The sequence below is a fragment of the Pseudochaenichthys georgianus genome, chromosome 6 (assembly GCF_902827115.2).
Source record: "Pseudochaenichthys georgianus chromosome 6, fPseGeo1.2, whole genome shotgun sequence".
Classification (NCBI taxonomy): domain Eukaryota; kingdom Metazoa; phylum Chordata; class Actinopteri; order Perciformes; family Channichthyidae; genus Pseudochaenichthys; species Pseudochaenichthys georgianus.
This window is the reverse complement of record NC_047508.1, coordinates 7,260,888-7,281,304: the sequence shown is the minus strand read 5'-3', so window position 1 is coordinate 7,281,304 and position 20,417 is coordinate 7,260,888. Positions and strand designations below refer to the sequence as shown.

The following is a 20,417-nucleotide window of genomic DNA, read 5'->3' as shown; positions in this document are numbered from 1 at the left end:
ACAAACCCTGAGGTCCTGGTCCCTCCCAGGTTTACTTGCTGCTAGAAACTCTACACTGCACAGAGATACATTCTTCTTCTCAGTACACATGCACAACATGCACGTGTCTGCTGTCAGGCAGAGTAGAACTAAATGTCTCTGAACAATACCAACACCAAAACAGCTTCTATACTTGCCAAAGCTCCACCACACAAAGCATGTCAGAGAGAAGAAACACATTGTAGAGATGACAGGATGGAGGAGGAGAGGAATATGATATTAAATGACAAAAAAGACAGAGAGAATGGTACTGGGGAAAAGTAACACACATATAACCTTACTTACTGTACCATGACTAAATAACGTCCCTAATTAAAGTCTCAAACTAGATGCTGACTTTTCTATGACAAGGGATAGAGTTATAAAAGGATGTGATGTTCTTACAGCAGTTTATATATTTGATATATTATGGAGAAGACTGTGTTTTTGTATTGTGTCCATGGGCTGCAACAAACGACTAATTTGATAGTCGATTAATCTATCGATTAATGAAACGATTAATCGACTATTCGGACTATTATGCCTTGCACAATTTCTCAAGCGCTCTTATTTAGCCATCAACTTTTAGATGTAGCTTGAGGTTGTTTTAGGCATGTGGAAACTAACAATGAAGACAATAAAGATGAATACTTGATTAAAAAATACATATTATTAAATTAACTAAACAAATTGTTTACAAAATGAACATTGCTTTTCATTTAAATTAAATAAATAATATTTCACATCAAAAGAAACAACAGTGTTTTAGCAAATAATAAATAATGTGATAACAGAACTGTGAACAGAATAGCTGAAACTTTAACAAACTAACTAATTCAGTTTCCTCAAATCATTACCCCATGTTTATATACTTGAGTTAACTCCGTGTGTTGCTGCTAGCATACATAACACCTGAGGTGAAAACGTTACTCGTGGACGGGGCTACAGAGCTGCTAGAAAGACAGTCCAACCCGGTGCATTCCTCCGTCTGGATGTGGAGCACTTTTGCTAAATGTTTAGACAAACTGCTCGTGTTACCGCCCTTACATGCTAAACACTTATTGCACTTTGCAACGAGCATCGAGACGGGTACAGTTTAACCACACCTCGGAGCGGCGTTCTCTCCGCCACCTCCGCAGTGTGTTGCTGCATGTAGCAGCCGCGTGTGTGTAAACGGCCCCGCCCCCTCCCACACAGACCAGGGAGAGAGATCTCGTCTGATCGAAAATACATCATAGACGCATTTGTTTGTCTTTTTACATATTATAAACGAGCAGGCCACACTAAGACTGCGATATAATGTTTTTGTATCAATAATACATGACATATATTTTTTAAATGTCTCCAGTACCGATAACGTTGTAGCTTAACGGCGCGTAAAACGCACGTGATGACGTCACCAACGAATCGACGACTGAATTAGTTGGCAACTAATTTGGTAATCGATTTTAATCGATTAAGTCGATTAGTTGTTGCACCCCTATGTCCAATAATATACTGTTGTGCTGTAAGAGCAAATTCACACATACAATCAAAAATTAGTGTTAGGGTGTTAAAGCGTTTGTAATTCATTGTCTGAGAGACTAACTGCTCCCTCTTTTCTTTCAGGGCAGCCATTGATGCTTTTGCTGCTCTGCTGTGTACGAGTAAGTTGCCATGATTTTCATTATTTACCAGCTGATGGTTCTCATCATATATGTATGTGGGCGCTGGTGGCGAAGTCGATAGGGACTTGGCTTGGCAACTGGACGGTCACCAGTTCAAGTCCCGGCAAGACCAAGTGCTACCGAGGTGTCCCTGAGCAAGGCACCGTTCCCCACACTGCTCCCCGGGCGCCGTTCAAAATGGCAGCACACTGCTCCTAACACTAGGATGGGTCAAATGCAGAGAAAAAATGTCCCCACGGGGATTATGAAGTATATCAAAATCAAAAAATATGCTGTACATCACCATCATTATCATCACTACACAACACGACCCGAACCCTTTCCCAGGTTCGCTCAGTCTTTCTTGGGGATTGTGTTTTTTAATTATATATTTATCTTGTTCCATATACTGTATAGCTGTTCATGCTTTGATAGCGTGATATCTCACTGTACCTCATATTGTACCAAGTGCAGCTATAGTGGGTTTGAATAGGAGAAGCATGAAGGATCTTGTGAAAGCTTGTAGCTCAAGTAACACTAACCGCTAACGTAAGTTCAGTCAGTTATTTATCTGTTAGCTAACCTCAGTCATCTGCTGCCAAGACTCTGAGCTCTGGAGCATTTCGTCTCAGTTTAGCACGTTAGCATGCTAAAAAAAAAAAAGCCAATTAAGGGTAAACACAGAGTTGAGCTGAGGCTTTTGGAATCTCATCAGTTCTTCAGGTATTTGATCATAGACAAAATTATTAGACATATTTTAATGCTGACCTGATGATGGCGCTAGATGACATGTTAGGATCCCTAAAGTTATTGCAATTCATCCTGAGAAGAGCATACATGTTCATCAAACAGTTATTGAGTGGAGGACAAATCGAGATATAGTGTTGTTGTGTTCCAGCTGGACTGGGTTTCAGAAATCTGGAAATACTAGTTGGTAATTTCAAAATAGTTCAACGCCCACAAAAATATTAATTGTTGTTTATAAATGTAAACAAATCAAAATATATATATTTTGAGTTTTCATTTATATAAAATCTCCCTTCCTCTCCTGGTGGTACATGTGCTAATGGGTGGTTATGGGATGACTCTGTTGTAATGCTTGTGTTGTTCCTACAGGGGTCACTGTTTCTCTTTCTCCAGAACTGTGTCATTTACAAGCTGAGCAGTTGATGGATGGATGGTGTGTGTGTGTGTGTGTGTGTGTGTGTGTGTGTGTGTGTGTGTGTGTGTGTGTGTGTGTGTGTGTGTGTGTGTGTGTGTGTGTGTGTGTGTGTGTGTGTGTGTGTGTGTGTGTGTGTGTGTGTGTGTGTGTGTGTGTGTGTGTGTGTGTGTGAGTAAGTGAAGGATTCTGCCATATTACAATAACAACCATTGGGAAAAAAAACTCAGTGAAAACACAAATGACATATTAAGAAGACAGAAGACAATAATATATAAAGCAGCTCTCATAGTGAGTTGAAAGCCAGAGAACAAAACAAACAGAGGCAGCCAACATGCAGAGGAAATCATTCCAGTGATCACGGTCCACAACTGAAAATGTGTAGACAGCTGTAGATCGAGGAGGATGATCCTAGTACACCAAAACATGTCAAACAGTCAAAGGTAGCAACATTCTGGGTTCATCCGACTAATCTGCTTTAAAAAAATAACTTTTTTGTCTGGTATGTTTTCTCTATGAAATAATCAACCAAAATCAATTTCAAAAGTGCTAGGGTCAGAAAAAGGCTCTATGTGGACGCAGACCCTAACTCCCTCCTGGCTATACAGTATATCACACATGCATCCCCACACCTCTCTCTCTGGTCATTACTCCAGCATGTTGAAACATGAAATATCCTCCAGAGTGCCGAGGCTCTGCTTAAGGCACCATCATGTATTCCTGGTAAAGGAACCAAAGAATAAAAAGTATCTGAGGTCTGAAATATGATATTTTCTTATAAGACTAACATCCTGAAGTCCTTAGTGGTCCCTGGATGCTGGACGATTAGACAACATGGAGTGTTGGACCCATTCCATGTTCCTAGATGTGTCCTCAGTGTTGTCCTGAATGTGCTGGAGGTAAGGGCAGGGCACTCCTATAACAGTCGCTTGACTCCTTGGTTCCCTGGCTATGTGACCAGGAGGCATGCTTGGTAATCCATCAATGTTTATTTGGAACAAGATGTAAACTTGTCCTGAAAGTGGTACTGGAGGAAAGGTCTGGGGGATTATTAACAAAAACAGCATGCCTTTTAATTCGTTTTGGACAAGCTGTGAAGATATATGGACTTGTTACAGAAGACAGATTGACATCCTCGTGGATTCATCTTCTTATTACAGACACATGCATTTCCTAACCTTCGGTCTATATGCTGTCAAATGTATTATCTCTTCGATTTACACACGGCATCTATTGCACGTCTGTCTGTCCTGGGAGAGGGATCCCTCCTCTGTTGCTCTCCCTGAGGTTTCTCCCATGTTCCCTTTAAACTGTGGGTTTTCTCTGGAAGTTTTTCCTTGTACGATGTGAGGGTCTAAGGACAGAGGGACTAAGGACAGAGGGTCTAAGGATAGAGGGTGTCGTTTTTCTCATAATGATATTCTGAACAATCTATGCTGTTGTATTTGCTGTAAAGTGTCTATTTTTATTATATGTACAGCACTTTGGCTCGACCAAAAATCGTTTATAAATGTGCTATATAAATAAAACTTGATTTGATTTGATTTGACATGGGAAGGATGTTAATATGGACAAAACACAATGATGTACTGTGTGTGTGCGTTCATGCGTGCTTGTGTTGTTCAGGTTTGGGAGGGTGACTTTAAAAATGAGTTATGTTACAATAACTAAAGCCTGTATCCTGATTACTGGATTCTCTTAAATACAGTGCAAATAAAGACAAAGGTGAAATAAATATAGAACATACATTATTTGTAACATATTTTGTCTCCTTCCAAGACAAAGTAATGGTCACATTTCCCTCCAGTGAAAGTATTTTTCTAACTTGAGACCATGATAATGAACTGAAATAGATTTGGTTTCAATAGAGTGCCGACCAGTGGTGTAGTGGTGGTCGTTGGACGCGGGGGATCGGCCGTCCCCCCATTTATTTGGAGTCCCCACTTTTTTTAAGCATGATTTTTTTAATAGTCTAATAAATATAAAATCATTGCCAGTGTTATCAGTTGCAAGTGTGACTTTGTTGTAATAATGACGAAAACACAATACATTTCACAGTAATTATAATAAAAACGTAGCTCAAGTATTTATGCAACTTGATTTGAAGCGTGTGTGTGTGTCAGGGTGACCGAGTGTCCCGCTTTGTGCGGGACTGCACACACAGCATTTTATTATTCAAATATTTTTTATTAAGAAGAAGCATACAAGTGGAAGCAATAGTGCAGACTTCTTTGGGGTGGAAATCATGCTTCCCTTTTTCAACATAGAAGACAAACATAACAGCCAACAAGAAATAATAAGGAAAAGAAAAACACAAAAAAAACATAGTGTGAGGATCTTCAGTGCTGCCTCCTTCTTTTCCCTTTGTTTTGTGTTTGTTGTTGTCTGTCTGTCTTCCTTGCTGGGCGTGGCTGACCTACTTTCGATTCCCGCCAACTCACTTCCTCAGCTGATGCTCGTCACTCTGATTCAACTACTCACCTACACCTGCTTACATACCCGGTTTTCGTCATCCAGTATTCACCAGTTCGTCGTCTCACCACAGTGGTAATACGTCTTGATATTTAGCTCTTAGCAAAACCTATCTCAGTGTTCCTGTAATACCTCGCCTGTGTTCCTCCGTGCATCTCCGCACATCTGCTCCAGCCTGCTCGCACTCGCAAACTGGATCCCTGGCTTCGGACCTCCGCTCCATCTCCGGAGATACTCCCTGACCCTGGACATTGTGAATATCAATTCCCTCAGCTGTTCAGCATCACCGGTTTTGGAAATAAAGCCTTTTGTTTCTTAAACTTCAGTCTCCTCGCAATAGTGTTCAGAATTGTGGGTTCACACCTGTCAGCTCTCTGAGAGCGTAACAGTACGAACTGGTCAATATGAACCCCTCTGACACTGGACCGGATTCTTCCGCTGTTCAGCACGCCCTGTCTCATCAGGGAAACCTTCTGGGTCAACATGAGCAGCTAATCCGAGCTTTAGTTGACAGCAATCATTCCATGGCACATCACATCACGAATCTTGCAGCCCATATTTCAACCCTGACGTCTTCTGCTGCAATTCCTGCACCCTCCAATCTCCTTCAGGAATCCACTCCATGTCGGGATTTCCCCATCACCGACACAGAGCCTTTCCACTGAGAGGTGGAGAAATGCAGAGGATTTATTTTTCAATGCAACAAGGTATTTCGCCAGCGCCCCTTGTCCTTTTCTTCCGATGTGACTAACATTAACTATGTGTTGGGTTTGCTTTGTGGCAAATCACTAACCTGGGCCGAAGCATTGAGTTCTTCTGTGGATTACGACACTCTTTCCTTTGGAGTTTTTTCTGAACATTTGTCCACTGTTTTTGATCACCCCGACTACCCTGGCGCAGCTGCAAATCGTCTGCTAAATTTGAAACAGGGGACTCATACCGTTGCAGATTACTCTATCGAGTTTCGAACACTGGCGGCAGAGGCCCGATGGGACGAGGCGGCTCTAAGGGCAGTGTTTGTTAGGGGGTTGAAGGATCAACTGAAGGATGAGCTGGCTGCAAGAGATGAGCCTGCTGACCTCCAATCCTTAATCTCCTTGGTGTCTCGTGTCGACAGCCGGCTACGGGAATGCCGTGCGGAGCGAACGCTGCGTTCTCCTTTTTCTCTGCCTAGTAAGTTAAACAACTCACCCAATTATGCTCCCTCTGTATCCAGACCGTCTGGCTTCACCTCGCCACCTCGCCACCTGGGACGTGCCGGACTATCTCCTGAGGAGCACCTTTGACGTCTGAGGTCTGGAGAGTGCACTGTATTGTGGGAAATTGGGGCATTTCCTTGCTGTTTGTTCTGTCCGCCCAAACGCAGGGGCTCCTCAGTAAATGTGGGGGTCCTGACGAGTCCACATCCAACACCAATTTTAGCCCCAACCTTGCGCCGTTTTCTCATTCCTGCCAGACTTTGTGCTAACACTCAGACCTTGTCCCTCTCTGCCCTCATTGACTCTGGAGCAGAGGACAGTTTTGTGGACCTGGAACTAGCCAACCAGCTGGGTCTCAAGTTGGAAACCTTACTGGATCCTATGACTGCTTATGCCCTAAATGGTCAAAGCATTTCTAGAGTCACACAGCAGACACAACCTGTAACCTTGTGTTACGATTATTGTGTTATGTCACGTTTTCTATGTCTTGGTTTGGGTGTTTTGCTGTTCTCCCTGTCATGTTTTCCTCTGGGTATATTGTCTGGTCCTTTTCCCTGTGTTTTTCCTCCCGTCGTGAGTTTCCCTGGTGTGTCGAGATTGTTTTCACCCCCGGCAGGAGAGCAGTCGGCGGGGCCTCCAACGGCACAGGACAAAGGGTTGGCAGGACCCCCGGCAGGAGAGTAGTCGGCGGGACCTCCAAACGAGACAGGACAAGGAGCTGGCAGGACCCCCGGCAGGAGAGTAGACGGCGGGACCCCCAACGGGACAGGACAAAGGGTTGGCAGGACCCCCGGCGGGAGAGTAGTCGGCGGGGCCTCCAACGGCACAGGACTAAGAGTTGGTAGGACCCCCGGCAGGAGAGCAGTCGGCGGGACCTCCAACGAGACAGGACAAGGAGCTGGCAGGCCCCACGGCAGGAGAGTAGGCGGCGGGACCTCCAACGGGACAGGACACAGGGTTGGCAGGACCCCCAGCAGGAGAGCAGTCGGCGGGACCCCCAACGGGACAGGACATGGAGTTGGCAGGACCCCCGGCAGAAGAGCAGTCTGCGGGACCTCCAACGGCACAGGACCTGGGGTTGGCAGAACCCCCGGCAGAAGAGTAGTCTGCGGGACCTCCAACAGCACTTCAGTAGGGACTTGAGATGGGACTAGAGAAGGGACTAGGAAAGTGACCTGAGGAGGGACTAGGGAAGGGACTAGAGAAGGGACTACAGAGGGGACTAGAGGAGAGACTAGAGGAGGGACCAGAGGAGGAACTAGAGAAGGAAACTCGAGAGGAGAACTAGAGAGGGGACTAGAGGAGGGACTAGAGGAGGGACTAAAGGAGGGACTAGAGGAGGTAACTCGAGAGGGGACTCCAGAGGGGACTAGAGGAGAGACTAGAGGAGGGACTAGAGGAGGAACTAGAGAAGGGAACTTGAGAGGGGACTCGAGAGGGGAACTAGAGAGGGGACTCGAGGAGGGACTAAAGGAGGGAACTCGAGGGGGAACTGGAGATGGGACTGTGGCAGCTGGGACCACATCTGGGTCTGGAACCAAGGCTGCTGGGACCGGGACTGGGGCCGGAATTGAAGCCAGAATCCTGGCTGAAAGGTCCGGTTCTGGAGCCGGAAAAATGGCTGTAAAGTCCGGTTCCGGAGCAGGGACCATGGCTGCTGGGGCCAGAACTGGGTCCGTAACCATGGCTGCTGGGGGCTGAACTGGTTCTGGAACCCTGGCCCTTTGGGCTTGTGCTGCCAACCTGGCCTTGCGACCCCTTCCTTTAGGAGCCGTTTGGAGGCTCCGTGGACCTCCAAAGGCCAGACGAGTACCAGTGAATGGCTCCTGGACCGTAGCAAACACTGGGTGAGAAGCAGGGGCTGACGCCAGACGGACCACACCAATGCGTGTGGTGTCAAAACAGGAGTTGGGAGACCTGGGTCTGTCAGGACCGGGAAAACAAATTGTGAGGTAATCCAAAAGCCTGGCAGGTAAGAATTTCACCAAACTTTGATTCCTCAGTGTAAGGTAGACTGCTTCTGCCAGAGCAGCATCTCGCTGATGAACCCTGACCGCTCCTATCCATTGATCAGAGCAGGTAGCCAAAGAAAAAGTAAAATCCAATAATTCCTGCTCAAAAGGATCTGCTGGGCCCATATTTTTGGTCGGTTCGTAATGTTAAGGTGTGTGACGCAGGTAGGACCCAAATGCAGATTAAAGTAAAAATAATTCCTTTATTCCAAGGCTATATATACACAGACAGAACAGAACACTCACCGAGGACAAGCCAAATCACAAGACGAACCGACACTGAACACTGGGAAACAGGGGGATTTAAACACAGGGTAACTAGACACAGGTGGGAACAATCAGGGGCGGGGCTAACACTGATGAGCACAGGAGACACACAAGGAGTGACAGGTGAAAACAATCAGACAACTAGACACACCAGGGAAACTAACGACGGGAGGAAAAATACCAGACAATATACAAGGAGGAAAATACCCATAACCAGACATACAAAACTACAAACGTGACAAAACATGAGAATCCTGACAGTCAGCGCCTTCCTGCCCGGCCTACGGAGCTGTCTGGTCTTCGCCCTCTGAGAGCCCGGCCCTCTGAGAGCCCGGCCCTCTGAGAGCCGGAGTCTTCATTCTCGATCCCGGCCCCCTGAGAGCCACGGCCTTCGCCCTCGAGCCCGGCCCCCTGACTTTCCCGGCCGCGGCCCTCGTCCTCATGCTCGCCCCCCTGAGTTTGCCCGCGGTGGCCTTCGCCCCTCCATAACCCCCACCTTGGACTCTGTCTTGCCCCCGGGCCGTCCGCCCGAGATCCCTTCCGGGTCCTCCGCGGTGCTCCTGGGTTGTCAGCCCAAACCCGTCCTCCTGACCCCCTCCACCCACCCTGGTGGCCCTAGTTTTATGTTTTACTCTGGTCTGCATTTGGGTCCTGCTTCCTGCACACCGTAACACCTTGATTATTTCTGGAAATCACAGAGAAGTAATTCAACTTTCCGCCCCTGCTACCCCTTTGGTTCTTGGTTACCCTTGGCTTCGCACCCACAATCTGCATATTGATTGGGCTGGAGGAAGAATCATTGAATGGAATCAGTTGTGCCACCTTAACTGTTTACAGTCTGCTGTGTCTCCCGTCTCTGTTCACCCTATGCCTGCTCCATGTGTCTCAGCTGATGTTGACTTATCTGGTGTTCCTGACATTTACCACAACCTGAGTGGGGCCTTCAACAGGGATAAAGCTCTCTCTCTCCCACCTCATCGTCCCTATGATTGTCCCATCGATCTACTTCCTGGGGCTCCTTTACCAACCAGCCGACTCTATAGTCTGTCCCGGCCAGAGAGAGAGGCCATGGAGAAATACATCGGTAAATCCCTTGCTTCAGGTATTATTCGTCCTTCTTTCTCCCCTCTGGGTGCAGGGTTTTTCTTTGTGGACAAGAAGGATAAATCACTCCCACCCTGTATTGACTTTCGTGGGTTAAATAACATCACAGTTAAAAAAAAGTACCCACTTCCCCTGATAAACTCAGCTTTTGAGCCTCTCCAAGGTGCCACTATCTTCTCTAAACTCGACCTCAGACATGCATACCACCTGGTTCGAATTCTCCAAGGAGAAGAGTGGAAGACAGCCTTTAACACCCCCCTTGGTCACTTTGAATATCTTGTCATGCCCTTTGGACTCTCTAATGCCCCAGCTGTTTTCGAGGCCCTTGTAAATGATGTCCTGCGAGATTTCCTCAACCGGTTTGTTTTAGTATACATTGACGACATTTTGATATTTTTCCAAAAGCCTGGAGGAACACTAGAACCATGTCAGTCAGGTTCTACAGAGGCTGCTTGAGAAAAAATTGTTCGTCAAAGCTGAGAAGTGTGAGTTTCACCAGGAACGAGTCAGTTTCCTTGGATACATCATCAGGCAGGGCAAGTTGGAGGCAGATCCAGGAAAGATTCTAGCTGTCACTGAGTGGCCAGTCCCCACTACTCGGAGAGAGTTGCAGAGGTTCCTGGGATTTGCCAACTTCTATCGCTGGTTCATCAAGAACTATAGCAAGGTAGCAGCTCCACTCTCCAGTCTCACTTCCATCAAAGTCAAGTTTTCCTGGACCACTGATGCTAACAATGCCTTTCTTCAACTCAAGTCCCTGTTCCCTTCTGCCCCCATTCTCATCCAGCCGAACTCAAGCAGGCAGTTTGTTGTTGAGGTGGATGCATCTGACATCGGGGTTTGCGCTGTTCTGTCCCAGACTGCAGGGCCAAACAATAAACTTCATCCTTGTGCTTTCTTCTCTCGCTGTCTTTCCCCAGCAGAGAGGAATTATGATGTGGATAACAGAGAGCTTCTGGCAGTGAAGATGGCATTGGAGGAGTGGCGACACTGGTTCGAGGGCAGCGAGCAGCCATTCCTTGTTTGGACTGACCACAAGAACCTCGAGTACATCCAGTCAGCCAAACGGCTAAACTCCCGACAAGCCAGGTGGGCCCTCTTTTTTGGTCGTTTCAAATGTTCACTTACTTTTCGCCCTGGTTCTAAAAACACCAAGCCTGATGCCCTGTCCAGGTCGTTCTCGTCTGTGGGACCTGTAACCTCCTTTGACTCAATTCTCCACCAGAGTTGTGTTGTGGGTGCCCTCACCTGGGAAATCAGTAACTCAATCCAGGAGGCGCTATTGGAGCAACCAGACCCAGGTAACGGTCCACCTAACCTTCAGTTTGTCCTCAACTCTGTCCGTTCCCAAGTGCTGCAGTGGGTCCACAGCTCTTGTTTCGCCAATCATCCTGGGGCCAACCGCACACTCTCCCTTCTCAGGAGACATTTCTGGTGGCCAACTGTTGATCATGACACCAAGGAGTTTGTTTCAGCCTGCACTATATGTGCTAGGAGCAAGGCCTCCCATCAGAGACCTGCGGGATTGCTCCAACCCCTTCTTATTCCAAGTCGACCCTGGTCTCATATTGCTCTGGACTTTGTCACCGGCCTACCTCCCTCACAAGGTAACACAACTATTCTAAGTGTTGTCCACTGTTTCTCCAAATGTGCCCATTTCGTAGCCCTGCCCAAGCTCCCCTCAGCCCTGGAGACCTCCCGACTACTCACCCAGCATGTTTTCCGTCTGCATGGAATCCCGGCTGACATCGTCTCCGACCGTGGCCCCCAATTCACCTCTCAGGTTTGGAAGACGTTTTGTCACTCTCTTGATGCATCTGCCAGTCTAACCTCTGGATATCATCACCAGTCCAACGGCCAAACTGAAAGGGCCAATCAGGACCTGGAAATCTGCTCTCCGCTGCATAGCCAACTGGAATCAATCTACCTGGAGCTCCCATCTACCCTGGGTAGAGAACAACTGTCTCGTCTAACCAGTAGGAGACACAACGAATATTTGCCGCCCAATAATAGCGCATAAAGTCTGGCTGAGCTAGCCACCCTTTCGTCTTATTCTTGCACAAGTGACCTTTCTTAATCCAATGGGATTTATAGTTCCAAATAAAGGGGAGAATTATCGAGTCTAGTTTTGTGAAAAAGGCTTTAGTAAGATATAAATGTAAGTTCTGAAAGAGGTATAACAGCTGAGGGAGAAAGATCCTCTTCACTGTGTTGATACTACAGTACTTACACTGAACACAAATATAAACGCAACACTTTTGTTTTTGCTCCCATTTTTCATGAGATGAACTCAAAGATCTAAAACATTTTCTATATACACAAAATAACCATTTCTCTCAAATATTGTTCACAAATCTGAAAAAATCTGTGATAGTGAGCACTTCTCCTTTGCCGAGATAATCCATCCCACCTCACAGGTGTGGCATATCAAGATGCTGATTAGACAGCATGATTATTGCACAGGTGTGGCTTAGAATGGCCACAATAAAAGGCCACTCTGAAACGTGCATTTTTGCTTTATTGGGGGGGTTCCGAAAACCAGTCAGTATCTGGTGTGAGGGGTAGGGTTAGGGTTAGGGTTAGGGTAATGTTGTGAATCGAGTGGCCCACGGTGGTGGTGGGGTTATGGTATGGGCAGGCGTATGTTATGGACGACGGACACAGGCCACTCGATTCACAACATAACCCTAACCATACCCCTACCCCTCACACCAGATACTGACTGGTTTTCGGACCCCCCCAGACCCCCCCAATAAAGCAAAAATGCACGTTTCACAGTGGCCTTTTATTATGGCCATTCTAAGGCACACCTGTGCAATAATCATGCCGTCTAATCAGCATCTTGATATGCCACACCTGTGAGGTGGGATGGATTATCTCGGCAAAGGAGAAGTGCTCACTATCACAGATTTTTTCAGATTTCTGAACAATATTTGAGAGAAATGGTTATTTTGTGTATATAGAAAATGTTTTAGATCTTTGAGTTCATCTCATGAAAAATGGGAGCAAAAACAAAAGTGTTCTTGTTCCAATGTGTACTTGTACTGTTATAGGACAGTACAAAAAAAAAAGATTTAAAAGGGGAGTGATTTGTAAAATATGCATAAAGAAAGAATACTAACTAGGTAACATAAGATAAGAATAAACAAGTTTAAATGATTTGTTATTGGTTGTGATAATATTCTAAAGATGTTTGGATTATTGAAAAGTATACAGCTCCCTTTCATAAGAGTGTTGAGAGCTGTATCCATACATTCATTTTGTGCTCAAAGTGCACCAGATTGAGGCATTTCACATTGAAAGAAACATCTTCCCGGGGGTGCATGCCCCCGGACCCCCCCCCCCCCCAAATCAAGCAGGTTAAAATAATTAAATTGAATACATTTTATTTGAGTAAACACTGAAAATGGGTCCCACAGACCCAAACAGCACACAACGATTAAAGGTCAGCTTATCATTATGTTAAAATGTGCTAAATATATACACTGCAAAAAAAGAAAAGAAAGAGGAGTTAAAGTAGCTCACGACTTGTTTTATTTTTTGAAAGTAGATCTCATCCTAAAAAAGGTTGGAGACCCCTGGTGTAAGGCAACTTAACCCACGAGATGAATCCTGTTCCAAATTAAAACATTTCTAGAACTTTATATAAGTAGGACCATTCCACACAGTCAAAGGCCTTTTCCGCATCCAAACTTAGGATAAACAAATCCCATTCCAGCTGTCTGGTAGAGTACATAATATTGAAGAGGCGTCTGAGGTTATGAAATGAATGTCTGTTTGGAATGAACCCAGTTTGGTCAGGGTGTAACAGTTTAGCCTGCTCCATCGAAATCAGTCGCATTGACACATTTTGAGTTGTATACACTGTTGGAAAGAGGAGATTCCTAGCTTTCTAATGATATCAGGATTGTTGTTGTAATTGTTGTACTCCAAATATTAAGCAAAATATGTCACATGATATAATGACTATCACTGAGTCATCATTTCGAGAAAAAGGCCTTTAAAGTTTCCTCTTCTCTGGAATCCATCGATCTGATTGATTATTAGCGGAGCAAATGATCAAAATACTACGGAGGGAAGATATTTTGGTTTGGATTACTGGTCTGGGGGAAGCTTGCGAGTGTGTGTGTGTGTGTGTGTGTGTGTGTGTGTGTGTGTGTGTGTGTGTGTGTGTGTGTGTGTGTGTGTGTGTGTGTGTGTGTGTGTGTGTGTGTGTGTGTATATTGGTGGAGCTCTTTGGCACAGGCTATGATAAACATACAATATATACAACAACCTTTCATTGGTTCAATCTCATCAGAGTACCTGGTGCTTGTACTGTGTCTACCGGCAACTACTCTTCAATTAATGTGAATAAGAGCGCTTACTGCTGCAGAACATCCACAGAGAGGTGATCGTGAGTCAGCAAACATTGTCTATCCCCGTCATAACTTTAGCTCTTCTTGTTCTATCCACAGTTTTTCTCATCCCCTTGGATACATTCTGTGTGGTGACAGGTTAGAGAGTCCCTAATCCATAGGGCTCTGAGCTTTTCATGATTTATGCAATATCGTCAGCGCTGCATGTCAAAGTGCCAATTTGCAGAGAACATCAAGGGGACTGCGTTCGCTCATAAACTAGAACATCGAAATGAGCCTGCTCTCAGTGTTCCACTTTGATATATAATGCAATGTTTGGAGTGAACATAAAGGCAACAATTACGCTGATATCAAGTCATAGTAGAAAGATTTTTCTTCCTGGCAACTAATATTTAGGTTACAGTTTCCCACAAACTGTATTAAGTAATACACTCTAGTGTTATAAAGAAAATAACTATAGCTGTACATTTTATGAAGAATGAAAATAAGCTTTTATAATCAGTTTTGAAAAGTATTAAAGTTGTTTGAAGCATTATGTACACCCCTTATTTTTGCAAAGTTGTTGAAGTTATTCTAAAAACATTTCTTGACTAAATAATGTCTTTATTAAAAGGGTGTTTCTATGTATCCTTAGAAAGCATGACTATTCTCGCGTTAGCATGACTATGCTCTACTATGCTCTATGTTCTACTACCCAAATGTAGCACTGCACTCCTGTTATATTGCTTTATCCAAGTTTGATTTAAATAAAAAAAAACAGATGCACCAGAACCAGAGATATCATCTATTTGTTCCACACACTCTAAACACGAATTCAGGCGACCTTTCACCTCCACTTAATTAAATGCATGGTTGCAAGATAAAAATGTGAGATAATTGATTTAGATAAACATTTTAAGTTGCAAACATTAATTTATAAGTTGTGTTGACGTAATAATGTTGGTAATTACATTAACTTAATATTGTGTGTAATTTGAACTCTGATTTCTGCGTTAATTGAATTAAAACTAAATTCAAGTTGTAGTAAGTAATGCAATTGGCTTGATAACTTAATTGTTCTACACCTTGAGTTAAGGGTTTCAAGTCCACTCCCACTTAACATGCCTGGACAAGTTCCGACAGTTAAGACAAATAGAAATATACAAAGGACATTTTAAGGTGAGTGTCATCTTTTGTCCTTCAAATACAGATAGCCTTGTAGTTGCACTGTATAGGCAAATTGCTGTCTGACCAAAATTAGCAGCCTTTGAACTGAATAGTTCTGTGAGAGGATACAAAGTAGTAGAGGCTGCTGTGAGAGTAAACATACTTTGGTTACTATTGTGATATCGCTTTTTATTCAAAATGAATCTCGTGAAGCAGATCAAGGATGCTTCTTGAGGTAGGATCCTTATTTAGAGTTGTCATTGAAATGTAAGTTGTTGGCAATCACCCATTCAGAATATATTCATTTAGGTTATTTCTCTTTTTTTACTTTTTCAAAAATAGCACAATACAATTGAAGTACGCAGAGAACTATAGCCATCCGCTGCCTTGTCGTGTACCTTGGAGAAAAGGGAGAGGACCTTTTTAAGGACTTTAGCGACGTAATTAAAAATCTTGAAATAAAATAAAATCCACGGGCCCAGTGTAAAAACACAGGACAAAAGCACTGCTCTCTGTCAGTTACATTTTTAAGCATATTGCACTTTTGGCCACACCCCAATCAATAATGCTTAAAAGTGCTTCAAAAGGACTTGAATATCGCCATCTTCAGTAACCGGTCCACCCCAGGATCTGACCATACGATGGCAACCAACGTGGTCAAGGGAAACAAATGAATGAGCAAGCATTCTGCGTTAAATGTGTTCATACTGTTTGAAATATTGACTGTCTGCAGTGTAAACATCTTTTGTCAAATTGATGTGTGTGATCTGCAGATTGGTGGCCATTGAGAATTTGTTACTGTAGTTTTACAAACACTTTACAGATTTTACACATTAGGCACTGATCTTAAATATGCAAAGGCCTCTAACTTCGTTGTAATGGCAGCATGTATTTGCTGTGTCCCCATTTCCCATGGTAATATGGCTAATGTGTTTATTTATTATTTGTGGGGAAATTAAAATTTGTGTTATTTATCTTTTTTTTCAAGATTTAAATGAAGCTCAGCGCAAGTTCTTTCAGGAAGACTGGGTGTATATACATCCACTCATCAGCTGCATATCACAGGCGTTCTCTTTAACCTATTACATTTCACCTTCATTCTCCAGCAGCCAATCACTGTGCTGCAGCCAAACTATAAAATGGTTCTCCTCTCTCCTGCAGTCAGCTGTGATTTCAGGTGTTCATGCACCTTATCATATGGCATGTGTCAATACATGTTCAATCAAAATGAATTCTCTCCTGATTGAAACATCATGTGTTGAAATAAACAACTGCAGTTCAAAATAAAAAGTGAATTGCCTAATATTTTTGTTGTGGAATCAATTAATTTATTTCTTTAAAGGCAAAAACATGAAAAAGCTAAGAATACAATATATTTGGAGCAACTTAATTTATAAATGGTTGTCAACTTAAAAACGTGTTCACAATGATGGTAATTAAGTACATACAACTTACAATTCCTTTTAAATCATGTGGTAAAACAAGTTGGAACAACTTAATTTTTGGAGTAATCAACTTAAAAACTTGTATCCCGAATGAGGGTAATTGAGTACATACAACTTAAAATTATTTAAAATCATGTGGTAAAACTAGTCGGAACAACTTAATCTTTTGAGTAATCAACTTCAAAACTTTATGTTTATGATACCAATTATTAAGTAAGTGGTAATTAAAAACACCTCTCTCCCCTAACTCAAATAACTTTGTTGCTTTAAGACAATTTCATGAGAAGTTGTCTTAACTCAATAAACATAGATGCAAACTGTTGCGTTGATTTTCTTTGTTGAGCCAAGGCATTTGTTTTTAGAGTGCACCTTCTTGCTTGTCATAACTTGGAGCCTATATTACCCACAATACAACTTGACCATAATGTAATACCAGCAGAGATGAGCAGCAGCTACAAAGGGCTCTCTGCTTTCTGACTCCACTCCTTGAAATTGGTATACAAAATTGTAGTCTTCAGCCGACCCAATTGAAACCAAATCCCCAGAAAGTGTGCTGGGCATTGACGCACATTTTCGTATTGGTGGTGTCAGTATGTGTCCTCATTTTGACCGAAAAATACTTTCCCTATTGACTTACATTCAGAAATTGATGTCTGTAAATCAGCCTATAATTGTTACTAAGGTATATTTGTGTCCAACAGCCACTTTTGAAGTAGATGTCACCGGTAGACTAGTACTGATGCTTTTCTCTCCCTCCTCTGTGTCTGTGTCTCCCTCACAGAGGCTAATGTGTGCTGGGTGGTATCTAAGGGTTACATCTTTGGCCTCCTGCGGCTTTACGAGGACTGGCACAGCAACGGAGGTCAACATGATGCCATTCCTATCCGCTACTCCCTGCTGCGCTGCCTCCATAAGGTCACCAACAGTACTGCAGGCAGACAGGCTTTCATGTTGCATGGAGGCATCAGAGTGCTCTACGAATCTACACAGGTAAAGTTCAAAGTCTTATAATATATTTATTTCGAGTCTGTGATGCTGGGATATATCGGGGGGTTACGTATTGTAACCCTAGTCCATAAGCACAGGCGGAGCCCTCTACTGGGTACTACTCTCATCAATGATACGCGAGCGTTCACACACTGAAGTTGTATAAACTTCAGAGCGAGCCTACCTGAATGCGCACACATTTGCTGAACATGCTTGGGGACAGGGAGTAGCCGAACGGTAGTGTGTTGTACTCGTAGGCTATCCCCTGGTAGGCAAAACGCAAATACTTCCTGTGTTTTGGCTTTCTAGCAATTTCGACATGAAAGTAAGCGTCCCTCAGGTCGTTGGTTTGTGAACCAATCGCCCAGCTTTACCAGTTGCAGTAACTGTAGGAATCCCAACCACTTCGTCCTGTAACAGGCTGTGGTGGATCCCGCCCTTACTGCCTGGATAGTCTGTATAACTTTGTCAGACAGTTCACCCTTTCTCAGCCTGTCCCTCTCAGGAGCCAAGCCTGGAGAGGTTGACCCAGATGGGGAATGTCCCTAATGCACCCGCTTCCTGAGACAGTGCCCCCGGAACTGAGGAACTGTCCAGGGCTGGCTCACCATCATCGGTGTCACTTCTGTGTACCACGGCACCGAGCGGCGACCTGGGGCTACCAGAATGACCGACAACTGTTCTTGTCTCACCTCCAGGAGTGGGGCATGAGACACAGCAGTGGAAAGTTATAAAGCATGTCAATAGGATAGAATAGAGCCCAATATACTGGACAGAGGCTCTAGACTCCCTTCCCCGCACCAACGTTGGAATCCCCACACTTCGTCCTGTAACACGCTGTGGTGGATCCCACTCTTGCTGCCTGGATAGTCTGTATAACATTGTCAGACAGTGCACCCCTTCTCAGCCTGTCCCTCTCAGGAGCCAAGCCTGGAGAGGTTGGCCCAGAGTGGGTAACGCACCTATAGCACCTGTGGTGGAAAGGCGTAGAGCAGCTATCTTGGCCATGGCTCTTGTGCAAACGTGTCCACCCCAAGGGTGGATTGTCCTGCCGAGCCAGGGAGAACCACCATTCGTCTGTCAGGGGCCCGCCTCTTGACATGAGGTCGGCCCCCCTGTTCTCCAGTCCCGGAATGTAGGGGGCCTTTAGAGATAAAAACATTATTTGAGGCCCACAACCACAGGTTCTCCGCTAAGCTCAACAAGGTGGCAGAGCTGACTCCGCCTATTGATGTAAGCCACTGTGGTGCGGTTGTCGCTCCTCACCAGCACATGTTTTCCCTGTAGTAAGGGTTTGAAGTTCTGTAGGACCAGTACTACTGCCCGTAGCTCTAGAAGGTTGATGTGCTGAGTTTCTGTCAGAGGCCAGCCACCACCTATAGCTCTCTCTAGGCAGGTCCTCCCCATCCTGTTACGGATGCATCTGTGAACACCGTGATGTAGGTGGTCACCCGCCCCAGTGGAGTTCCCCTCTGCAGATGCTTTGGGGACCCCCAGTATCGGAGGTTGCCCTACACTGAGGGGGGGGGGGGGGGTGGTCAACAGACGTCGTTTGTGCCTCTTGGGATCTAAACGAAGGCTGGCAAACCACCTCTGCAGGCGACGCATATGCAGTAACCCCGCGGTACCACGAGGTGAGCAGCCGCCATGAGACCCAGAGTCTGAATGAAGGTCGAAACTGTCACCGTTGCCCCCTATCGCAGCCTGTAAACTGCCTGAAGCAGGGATGCCTGTCTGCTCTCTGACAGGGTGGCACGTAGTCTGCCTGCTTCGAGCAAAATCCCCAGATACTCCACCTGCTGGTGAGGTATGGGACTGCTCTTCTTCCAATTGACCGCAAATCCCAACTTGGTTAGGTGTAGGATCAATTGGGCTGTGTGAAACATTGCCCATTCCCTGGACCTGGCCATGACTATGAGGTTGTTGAGATAAAATAAAACCCTCATGCCATGGTCGCAAAGCGGCTGAAGCGCTGTGATCACACATTTGCTGAATGTGCGTGGGGATAGGGAATAGCTGAACGGTAGTCTGTTGTACTCGTAGGCTATCCCCTGGAAGGCAAAACGCAAATACTTTCTGTGCTTTGGAGCAATTTTGACATGAAATTAAACGTCCCTCAGGTCGATGGTTTGTGAACCAATCGCCCGGCTGCACCAGTTCCAGTAATTGTTTTATGGTTAACCTTTTGCAGACAATGTGCCGATTCAGGATACGAAGATCCAGAATGGGTCTGAATTCTCCTGTCTTCTTGGAAACCAGGAAGTACATGGAATAAAGCCCATTTTCTCTGTCCTGAGAGTGCGCAACAGACACAGCCTGTTTTTGCAACAGGGCCTGAATCTCTGTTGAAAGGAAACCTATCTCCTCCTGGGATGATAGATTTGCCTCTCTTATGCCCCTGAATGGAGGAGGGATGCTGGAAAACTGGAGTGAGTAACCCAGTTTCAGTGTCCTGTCCATCCACTCCGTCAGTACACAGCTGAGCTTCCATTCCCCATTAAACTGTGTTAGGGGACATGCAAGCAGCTGTGGAGCCGCAGCTAAGAAGCTGTGGTACTCTCTGGTGGCCCACTCCGCCGCCAAACCTTCCATAAAAGGAAGTTT

General features: G+C 45.0%; 1 protein-coding gene across 1 annotated transcript in view; it reads left to right on the top strand.

The window, feature by feature from the left end:
* LOC117447508 (cytosolic carboxypeptidase 4) overlaps nucleotides 1-20,417 on the top strand; it is a 181,147-nt gene that overhangs the window by 64,644 nt on the left and 96,086 nt on the right. The window contains 2 exon segments of the mRNA XM_034084216.1: nucleotides 1,627-1,664; nucleotides 17,608-17,816. Of these exon segments, the coding sequence (XP_033940107.1) occupies nucleotides 1,627-1,664; nucleotides 17,608-17,816 (247 nt within the window).